Raw genomic sequence first — 12,083 nt, forward strand, 5'->3', positions numbered from 1 at the left:
GTATACAACAAATTATTGTATACGTGTTTCAGTTTTTGTGAAAATTAACCCTCAACTCTTTCAAAAGTGAAAGATTGTAAGGAACTTAATAAAAATTTCAAAAAAAAAGCAGAAAATTGGTAAACATATCCTTCATCAGTTTTCTTAAAGAATGACCGAGATTTTACTACGAAATTCATGTGGGCGAAGCTAGAATGCTAAAAAGCTAGAATTTTAGACTTCGTCAGTAAGGTTTTGACGTGTTTGTAGATTTTTATTCATAAATTTCGGCGAAGAAATCATCGTGAGGAAACATGAAACCCTATATTTTGTTCAGAAAATCGGCGTGCCTGTTACTTTCCACGCATTGGCCACGAGCCTTGGCCATGAAAAATGTGAGATATTTAAAATATTATCAAAAGTATCATAGCACGTTCTCAGGGCTAATACACAATGAGATTCTAAAAATGTACATCATTTTTAGGATCTTATTTAAAGCAACTGCCTATATAACTATTATTAGATAGCTATTATTAGAAGAAAATTATAAAAAGATATGTTACCAGCCACGATAGAAAATAAGCGCCTGTAAATGCGCAAGGGAGCGAAAGCAGGGAGCAGGACAGAAGAGGGGCTGGTGACCCCGCACCCCACACTCCGGGCGTGTTCCGTCAGTCGCCCCTACGTCTCAGATTTGCGCACAGCATTTCATTATTTTACCGCAACTTTAACCTAAAATAACCCCCAAAAACAGTAAACAAACATCTATAAAGCATGTAAATTACTAAACAGATGGTTATAGATGGGTTTTAAGGCCAATATGTCGGCAAAACGTATAGAATTGGTCGGCCTGATCGCGTTGTTGACACATCTCTCGTTGCTGTCAGCGCAGATATTTCCAGTCGAAAAAATTGCTGTTGGTAAGTGACTTACAAAACTGAATTTATAAGTATTTTTTATTACTTTTCTTTTCAAAATTAATATATTAATTTGAATTAAATCTCATTCACTCAACACTCATTGATTTGCACTCATTAAATCATTAAATATAAGTTGTTTAATGATAAGTTGTACGATGTTCCGTAAGATTGTTTTGGTTCCATCTCGTTTCAATTCAACTATACGTTTCATTTCTCGCACTTTTCATATGGTTAAGCTTTCGCGGCTTTCAGAGCGGATCATCGATTTTCTCTTTTTGTCTCAGTATATCTTTCTCTTTCTCACCATCGTGCAACTTTTCGGTATAAAAGTACTTACTTGTATCAGAAAAATTAAGTGAGTTAGGAACTCGACAACGAAATGTAATGCTTTCACCGTATCTTCATTATGTTAATAGTGTCACGTTTAATAATACAGTAATACACAATACATAACAATAAAATAATTTACTGGAAAATACTACGGCCTACCTCAATTAAAATTATCTATATCTGCATCACGTCAGTTTTGAGGTATTTAATGAACAAGTACACAAATACCTGTTTAAATGATGTCACTCATTATTTCAAAACAACTACCTAAGTAGTGGTAAAGTAATTTAGCATAAAGTTCCTGAAACTGAATCCTGTTTTGACTGCAAGCTTCAGGTATAGGTATTTAAAAAAAATCTTCAGTCCACATGCATGTTTGCATGCCACACGGAGTCATATGCAAACTCATGTCAGTGTTTTATTCAAACAAGTTGGGCCTTGGATCTCGCAGGTGTTTCGTGCCGTCTCATTTGCGAGTGCATTGTGTAGCTTAGTACGTCATATAAATAGTAATATCGGTTTGTTTGTTTGAAATAACTTTATTGCGAATACACTGATACATAAGTACCAGGAATACACCAGCATCTCTTCTAATGATCAAAAATATGATATTTGTGATTATTACAGTACAGTTTTTGTCAATCAATCAAGTGCTATCAAGGCCACTGAAGGTTTTTTCGCGGAAGTCATACTAGGCGACTAAGGGTAAACATTTTGTTTTGGAACATCACGGTCGAAATATAAAATAGAAATATGCAAGAAGAGAGAATGATTTGGAATTTTCGCTTTGGAATTGATGATGAAACATTTGTTACTTCATACTTAAATACTTTTAACTACTAAAATATGTATCAATTTTTAGTGAAAAGGTTGAGTGGTACGATAATGCTTTTAGCATTTGTACTATATTGGTAGATAAAGAAAAAATAAATAAATGAACTTAGTCAATTTAATTTTAATTGAGGTAAAATTAACACTAACTTAATTTTGACTTAAATAGAAACACGTGGGTCACACACAGGGAATTCAGACAATAGTACGTAATTTAGCACGTTCAGATTCGTGGTTCTAGTTTTTCAGTCTAACGCGCACTCGATTCACTTGTGCTGAGTGGCCAGAATGTGTGAGTCGCTGTACTTATGACCATTTAGACATGTGTTTTGGCTGGCTTGTCGGATTATTTATTACAGCATATTTTTTCACTATCTCTTTATTCTCGCTTGTTGCATTTGAGGCTGTGATACCGTCAAGAGGTCTACGAAAATAATACAATTTTGGATGGTTCGGCTGTGATTTCAAAAGCTACAAAGCTACGAAGGCTTTTGCGATCCGTCATTTTATACAACTTCGGAAGGATATTGTTAGGGCCTCTTCTAGTATGAGACCACCACACGCGCACATATTTTGTCACTGCCCTATAGTATTAAACTTTAAATAACAACGCTCTAGTGAATTTTCCATTAGAAAACTGTATGGGTTTTCAGGAGTTGTAAAATTTCACCGCGTATTGGCAACTCTTCCGTTTCACATGTGCAATAAATTTCAACCGATACGATACGTAGGTATAACTCTGAAAAACCAATTTGTAACAATTACACAACTCGAAAACCAATTAGAACACAAAACAAAAGAAAACAGCGACCTCAGTGCAGTGAAGTTTGGAACGCAATATTTGGAAACTTGTAATTAAGTGTCTAAAACTGAACGGTCGAGCAGGTGGGCACTGAGCACCTGCTGCACGACGCGACGGGAACAAAACGAAAAAGGCAAACTTTGCACCGGCAATCGAGCAATTGGCAACAAAACAAACACGACAAATACAATGATAACATTGCACTGGGATTTCATTGGAAAAATTTTGAACAATCCGAAAAAAGCGATTTAGCTATGTTTAATTTGAAATCTACAATATACAAAAGGTGCATTTTGACAATTATTACTACACAAGGATATTGATCCTTATGAATAAAATTTATTTCTTCATCAAGATAATTTCATGAAGATAATTTTTGTCCTTTACAGGACATAAATTGGTTGAATAGACTCTGCAATATCGTGTAATTAAAAAATACGCACGCCAAATTATTTTATGTAGGTGTGTGAAGCCAAATGACTGTAACTTTGAAAAAGGTGTTTTGAGATATTTGATTGAATATATATTTGACATCTCTCTTGTTCGGCAAGTAGGTCCTTATTACCCCCAAATGGGGCTTGTAAGTGACCAAATAGCGCTCTAAGGTAATAATGTAGCTAGAAAAGCTCTAGGGTGGTAAGTAATTAAAAAAAAAAAAACTTCACTCTTTCAAAAAGCTCGCGTACATTTAAGATCATTCAGTAGCCAAAATGGTCGCTACGCTTTTCAGCCTTGTCTTCGTATCTATATACATACAATAAAATTGTAACTGGTTTATGTCTGTATAGGAGATATTTACGAAAAAAAAATGTAGGGGTCTATTTAGGGTCACTAGAAGCGAAAACATTTTTTTTAGAATTATTGTCTGACTGTCTGTATGTTTGTACGCGCATCACACAAAATCTACTGAACGGATCTGCATGAAATTCGGCACATAGATAGAATGTGGCTTGGATTAGAATATAAGCTACTTTGCATTCCGAAATTCTATCCCGCAAATGGAACAATAGGGAGTGGAATTTTGTATTAAACTTTTGTTATTTCTGAAGTGAGACACGTACAATTTTAGATTTACATTCATCTTCAGGTTGATGTTCCGAAAACTTTACTTAAAATTTCTATTAAAAAATACGGATAATTGGTTTTACTACCTGATAATAGATGGAGCCACATGTGATCTCAAAATTGAAAACAAAATCGTCAAATAATAATTACAGTACCCATTAAATGAATTTTTTGTTAGAAAAAAAATTCAGTTTATTTTATTTTCGCAATCGACCTTTCAACATTGAATATAGAAGCTGAACTTGTTTCAATAATAATCTGATACAAGATGGCGCCACAAAGATTTAAAAAAAGCAATGTCGATTCGAGTGTCCGCCGGGACAATTATATCGTTTTAATTATATTAAACTCGCAATATGTACGAACATAGGTATCGAATAAAACAATACATTTTTCTTTTGCTTTAAAGGTATCAAAAACTATGCCTACCCGAAAACGATCTAATGTTAAAAGCTAAGGTTGACAGAAAGTCGACGGGATCGTGATGAGCGTTTAGCTTCACAACGTTCTAAGATTGCATCGTCTACTCTTTGAGACTCTTTTGAAAGTCAATCATGTTTGGATGCTGCCTCTCGATCTATATCATTAAAATATTTTGACTTTTCTCAACTTGGCTCAATAAACATATATGCAATGTCGTGCTTCGAAATAGAACGGAGAGCCCAAAGGAATATGCTATTGCTGCTAAATATGTCGGGCTGCAATTGATGCCTTACAGCCATTGGCTACTAATCTACTATTATTGCATTTAGAAGTTAGGTAGTCATATGTGTCTTTTATGTATGTAGCCGAATAGATTTTAATAAAAATGGTAAACAAAATAAGAAGAAATCGCTTATATCTTGTACTGTTAAAACAAAAATAACGTAAGTGTACATTTAGGACATGGCTAAACACTGTAACGGACATTACAGTGTTATGTCGCACTATCAAATTTTGCCTTAACTCTGTACGGATGGATAGCTATGACTATTTTTCACTATATATAAAATTTTAAACGAAACATGAGATGAAAGGATAAATAAATGAGTTTAGAACCGTTGGTCTGATGTATGTAGGATCTGTCAATAGAATTTTAAGTTGCCCTTAGGCATCAAAATCGGCTAAGTCGATTTCGAAATATTTACAATTTTGTGAAATCTCATCAAAATTTATTGTGTTCGCGAGGTCTACGTTCGCGGCGAACAAATAATAATAAAATAATAATGAAATTTGAATTGCATAGACTACATTTTAAAAATCTACCCCAAAAGTCTACTGGGGAGATAAAAATATTGGTCCTAGAAATTAGTACTTAGATACTTATTTCTTATAACTGTCAGAAAAATATAATAACTGTCAGAAGTAACTATTCTACGTTGACGAAGTCGTAGGTAAATAGCTAGTTTCGAATTTCATCAAAATATCGTCTACATATTCTTCACAAGTTAGAGATATATATATAGCCTCAGCGAATATTCTATGCATATTGAGTTTCGCTGAAACAACGGCGTGAAAAGTTTGAACAATATTTGGTTGAAGTTGCTGATATTACAAGCTACTGAGTTTGTATTCCTATGCCTGTTACAGCGCAGGCATGGTTACGACCAACTTTTACACACGTGTTTCATACTTATTATCTGTATTCAAAGACGATCTTTTCTCGAATAACTTCACAGGTAAAGAGGCCCTGTCTTTGGAATGCTCAAATAAGAATCGAGATATAAAAGAAACGGGTCAATAAATAGGATCAATTTGCAAGGCGAGTCTTCCTTGCCCTTTGAAAATGGTAGAACGCGCATATTTTTTGTCTTGTTTATGGTGAAATCAGCAAAGGTGTAATAGTTATTTTATACTTGATTAAAAATTCTTACACTAGAATGTGTTTAAATAGCCATATTTTTTAATATTGGACTAGCGTTTGTCGCCCACGCAACACGCGTTATTTCGTGGGTCCGCTCATAACTTATTATTATTATCGATAACTCTGGATCTAATCTACATATCGTGATGAAACCTAAACCAGGTTTTGAACTTAGACCTTTCGCTACACAACTGTAAGGAGCCTAGTAGTAGTAGTATTTTCGTGTTGCGTACAGACAGACAAAAATTAAAAAAAAAGTTTTTAGTTTCTGTTACCCATAAAGACTTTTATGGGCCCAATTATGTATCTCCTATACAGTTTCATTATATACTTAGATAGATTTCAATATTGATGTAAGTCATAAAATACCTAAGCGTTATTTTTATGAATGTAATGAAAGGAAGTTACATTGAAAAACGCGAGTCAAACAAGAAATTTCAAATTAGAGTGAGGCGGCGCTGGTTTCAATGTGTCTCTCCGGAGCTGAAAATAATTTTGTGCTTGAGTTTTATTTACACTGTTTTTCGGGATAGAGTTTATTAGATCATCACTAGCTTTACCTAATCCACTATAAATAAGTTTTAGAAAGTTTGATGAAAAAGCATAGTAATAAATAATGCACAAATATATTCTTGGAATTTGAGAGCAAAATCATTACTTTTACATAATCAAACATATATACTGTATATTTCATTATGCAATGGTTTGTTATTGCAATCAGTAAGAAACAGCAATTCACAAAATTGATTATTCACATTTATACTTTTTGACGACATCGGTGGCGCAGTGGTAAAGTGCTTGCCTCTGAACCGCGAGGGCCCGGATTCGATCCCCGGTCGGGTCATGATGGAAAATGGTATTTTTCTGATTGCTACGGGACTTGGATATTTGTCTATAATTAGTATTTGTTATAAAATATAACAAGTCTTGAACTTACTGGGAGGCTAGCTCAATCTGTGTGAGTTGTCCTTATAAATTTATTATTAAATTACTATTATTTATACTTATATATAAAGAAGCTCTGAAGCCAATATCTACACTAACACTACGTACTTACAACTATCAGCACAATTACCTATAACCCTGTATTAGTGACATCTACGAGGATTTTAACATTTAACTTCCACTTATTTATGTGACATAAAATGTAATTACGTGAAGAATTCCCGTGTAAGCCTTTGGCTGGCGTCCAGCTCCTACCGCGCTAACTGTATAGAAGTTTGAAAATTATCTCCTCAGTAATAACGCAGTATATAAAGTAAGGTGTTTATGACTTATGAAAAGTTAGCGCTGGATAATGTACGGAACATTTCAGTTAGACTTTATTGTGAGGCTTAACTTGAAATTTACGATGGTATAACATAAAATAATAAAACTTGAGTTAACTAGTTTACTGGCAACAAAATATGATAGTTTAAAAGTGGACACATAACGGAGTATTGTTTGTGATAAAATGATCTGATGATGCATACAGGGACGAAGATTAAAAAGTTAAATTAGATAAGATTGCGTATATATTTTATGAGCATGATGTATTTGTTACCTATATTTGTTTGTATTTGTTTATTCGATCTAAATTCAAGTTTCATATAATCTTTGGAAAAAATAAGTAAAAATATATTGTTTTAACAACAAAGTCACCCTCGACATAAAAAAAATACTCTTTTTTTAAACCTCAGAACGGATTTTGGTGAAGTTTTCATTGTTAGACCATTTGTTCTAGTTTTATATTTACAGTTCGCTAGTATTTGTAAAAAAAGAACATTACAAAGACGAATCGACAATAATCGTTTGACAAAGACGTAATTAATAATAAGTATAAAGTAGCAAATGACTTATATTACTTAGTTAAAAACTTGCAGTATAATTTAGTTTGAAACAAACTGATGATACAAATAAGTATGTATATTACAGGGTAGAGTGAGCTTTGTCCGCGCTTCACGCTCCGTTTGGCAAGTGTCACGGCAGTTTCGTACTAGTCGTGATTGTGACTTGAATTGTTTGCTTTTTACTTCATTATAAACTTTAATTTATTTAAATTTTATAAGATTCTGTTTTTAGTAAAATTATGCTTTCCTTGCATTATTAAAGACATTTAATTTGTAAATATATTAATTATGATTTAGTGAAAAATACCACCTATACAACACCCGGCATCACACAGGTCGCATTTCCTCTTTTAAAACACTTTTGTCAAAATTTTGGTAAAATACCCCCTATCTTCGTCTTTATAAAATAGTCACTACGAGAAATAATTGCAGTTAATAAATTGAAAAAATAGACCTATAGTGCATCAGCACTCTGACTATGACGTTATACAATGTGTATATATTATGTTACTATATAAGTATACATTACGTTATACAATTATACTGTTTTAGGTTGTTTTATCTTTTTTTTTTTACTTATTACAAATATAATATTAAGTAAAGTTTATATAGTTATATACCTAGCTGATCCCCGCGATATAGTTCGCGTGGACTAACAAATGTTATATAATTATGTAATACATATTTTAATAATAATATTATAAATATATAGATTCAACGCAAAATTTCGACTGCAAAGAAGTGACGTAGGAAATGGAAGAAATATAGTTGGAAACGGTAAAGGATCTCAGCACATAATGTTCGACCGCTGGCTTTGAAAAAAAGACACAGTTATAGAAGATGTATTCCATTTAGCGCTTTTGTTACGTCACTTTCTGATAATGACACGTGTAATACTACAGATTCCCACATTTTATTGAGCAAGTAATTTAAATAGGTATATTATCTAACTATGTATATTGTAGAAAGCGAAAATAATATTGAATTGATTAAAATGTTTATATGAACAAGTTTCAAGATCCTATTAGTAACCATCTTAATCTTTATTCGATGATTGGTATAATTTTTAGTTTCAAACTTTTAAACAACCATTAAAATATTATCTATGATGTAATCGAAGTTACAGATTAAAATCGGTCGAGATCGCAAGCAAGCATCGGTTTAAATCTAAACATTATACGTATTTTTTGAATTTTGGTAGTTTTTCAATGTTCGACTTGTCTTGAGAACTAGTTTTGGTCATAGTTTTGAATTTATTCAATAATTTCAGAAACTTTCAGCCCATAGAAATTAGTATTAATCATTTGTACTGAAAGATTTTTAATGGGAGCAAATGATAAGATACAATAGGAATACACTTGATTTCGGTTCGGTTTGGCTAGAAGGCACTGCACAAGGATGGCATTAAAGCCGACGGGTCGTGGTCGCCGTGATTCAGATAAACGTTGTGCTCAGCAGCTATATATCAAGTCAATGACGGTAGCTGGATACGGGCGGTTTTTCACTATAAAGATATCGAATAAAGTCACCGGCCACTTGTTTCTGGTGTTTCGTGTTTGAGATTGTATGATTGTGTTTTCCACATGGATCAACTGGTATGCACAGTTGTGCCATCACAGATCTGAGTTTTTAAGGCAAAACATATGTACAACTAGTTGTGCCAACCAAGTGTATACCACTTTTTTAGATGACATTTTATTTCACTCAAAAAATAGTTCAACATATATACAATAATAATCCTTCATAGGATAAGTTCGTCGTTACAATTCAGATTTCTCTGTAATTTTTGTTATGTGCACAAAACTTTTTTCTAGCTCTTGAAAGTGGCAAAAGGTATACACATGTTAAAATAGAGTTGTTTTTTTTTTCAGGTGCAATTTTTGATCAGAATACTGAGGAGATCCAAAGTGTATTCAAGTATGCGTTGTCAATGCACAACCAGAACATAAGCAGCAGGCGACTGGAGCTGCAAGCCTACGTCGATGTTATCAACACAGCGGATGCTTTCAAGCTCTCTCGACTCAGTGAGTACTCAGCGGATTTGTTTTGCAAATTATTTGGTTTTGTGCTTAACGAGGAAATATTGATACTACGCCTATACTAGACTTTTCTCTTTCACAATCTCGCGGGATGACTTTTTGGGAACGCTATTTTTGCTTTAAGCTGCCAAGACTTTAATCGCTTTAAATGGTTTTCGTATATCGTACGATATACGAAAACCATTTAAAGTATACCCGTGATTTTCAGTTCTTAAAAGGAATCGAAGTAAAATTTCAGTTATTCTTTTATTGCGTATTTCTAGACTGGTAAAATGTATTTATTACTATGATTGAAATTTGTATTTTTGTAATTTTCTCATCTTTAGTTCAATTCCCCGTTTCCCGCTACGATATCGGCTACGTGTCTCATTCCGAAACTTATTTGTCCCGTTTCCTACAAATTGTTCCATGTATTTTCTTGCAACCCATGTATTTTCTTGTCAGGTGTTCTAGATCTTCGATACTCATCAGACTGACCAATTTTTGTTAAGTCGTCGTTTCTATATTTCTTATAGTTTAGCTGGACCATCGTGAGACTGCATCAGGTGTTCTAGATCTTCGATCTTTATACCTCAACAGAAAATGCTCATCAGACTGACCAATTTTTGTTAAATCGTCATTTCTATATATCCTATAGTTTTGATGGACCCTTATGGGTCTACTTCAGGTGTTCCAGATTTTCGGTTTTTATACCTCGTCAGAAAATGCTCATCAGGCTGAACAACTTGTGTTAAAGCGTTATTTCTATATTTTCTTATAGTTTAGCTGTACCATCATTGTTCTCTATCAGGTGTTCCTGTTTTCAAAATCATTTATACCCTATATGTTGCCCAGCTATACAATAAAAAAGTTTCATTCAAATCCGTAGATCCAAAGATTAGCGTGTGCAAGCAAACAGACTTTTTTTAAAATTATTATTCTATTACTGATTCTCTCTCGATCTCTATTGTTTTATTTAAATATGTTCAATATACAGAAACACTTTTTCTAGTGTTTTATGTATTGATTGATAAAGTACAAACAAAGTACATAAGATATTCATATTTTAGGACGACATGCTAAATGTCGCCTTTATTTTGGGTTATTTTAAAATTGTTATATAATTATTATTTTAAAACTATTCACGTAGAACGAATTTTATATTGGTTGTTTAAAAATCAACGTGCTTAATACAGTAGCGGATTCATGACGAAGCACAATACTCTGTATAATAAATAATATATGTTAATACTCTTCCAGCAGTTCAGTGTCCGCCGATCCGAATGAAGATCATTTAACATTGATATTAAAATGTTGTTGGTAGTTTTACAGCAGACGTAATATATAAATATGAAAAATAGTTACGACACTGTTGAAACGGGTTTGTATATTAACTAGATGTTGCCCGGCGCTTCGTTTTATTATATTTCATAAAACATTTTTACTACTACTTATCGAGTTCCAATTGTTATGATTTGCTTGTGAGCAATATTTATTGTGAGCATCAAACAAAGCTATGATAATAATTTATTTTCTAGAGGATTCGTGTTTCCAGAATAAATTCCCGTGTAATTGAATGAATAAAATTTTGTGATAATAAATTAGTCAACCATAGATAGGATTGAACTTCTAATTTTTAAACCCAGAAACGTTTACCGAAAATATAACAAAAACTATAACTTTATTTTTTACTTTTGAGCCGCATATATTTGTGTTTTTTTTCATTACCATACGAAGGACAAACTTGTACTATACTAGCAATAACAATAAATGTTAATTAACTAAAATATCTTCGCTTTCCGTATTCAAACACCGGCACTATGGAATGAAATTAAAGAAGCCTGGTAAGTCCGTGCCAGCGTCTCGTTTCATGGAGACGAACCTTTAAGATGGGTGTCATCAACACGAAGCGTGACAAGAATAACCCAGCAACGAGATCAATGGAGCCGACGGGAATGTAAAATTTATGCCAAACAAATTCTGATACAATAATGACAGGCGATTTAGTTGAAATATGCTCGGTTGTAGAAGATTAATTTGAGGTTGTCAAGTTTCTAGTATTGTTAAGAAAGTTTCTTTCCTAATTCATTTAGTTTTAGTACAAATTTCTGAAGGTCATTAAAAACTAAATATGTAATAGAGTAAAACCAAGTAACTTAACCAACTGCTTAAGTACTTATAGAATCAGCTTATGTAAAAGTTACTTTAAATACCGTTTTTTTTTCTATGTTACATAGAAAATAAAGACATAAATTGTTATAAGTTAGGCAAATATAACAAAATCGCGAGCTAAATAAACTAGTCCCTTGCTGTAAATTGAGATAAATTTTGTGACATCTATAATGCTTTCTTTTCTGTCTCAAGCTGCTGTCTGAATGTTCGACTTGTTTTTGTTGTATTTATCTTAATATTTATTATAGGACGGTCATTATTATTAAACATTTTCATGTCTCTACATGTATTATA

At 32.9% G+C, this 12,083-nt stretch overlaps 1 protein-coding gene across 3 annotated transcripts in view; it reads left to right on the forward strand.

The window, feature by feature from the left end:
• Nucleotides 1-654: 654 nt before the first annotated feature.
• The window catches only part of LOC128682763 (glutamate receptor 1-like), a 68,751-nt gene continuing 57,322 nt past the window's right edge, over nt 655-12,083 (forward strand). For all 3 annotated transcript variants that reach the window (XM_053767582.2, XM_053767583.2, XM_053767581.2), the window contains exons 1-2: nt 655-899; nt 9,471-9,623. In XM_053767582.2, coding sequence (XP_053623557.1) covers nt 782-899; nt 9,471-9,623 — 271 coding nt within the window. In that variant the 5' untranslated portion in view covers nt 655-781. The remainder of the gene's footprint in view (nt 900-9,470; nt 9,624-12,083) is intronic.

Source organism: Plodia interpunctella, chromosome Z (genome assembly GCF_027563975.2).
Source record: "Plodia interpunctella isolate USDA-ARS_2022_Savannah chromosome Z, ilPloInte3.2, whole genome shotgun sequence".
NCBI lineage: Eukaryota > Metazoa > Arthropoda > Insecta > Lepidoptera > Pyralidae > Plodia > Plodia interpunctella.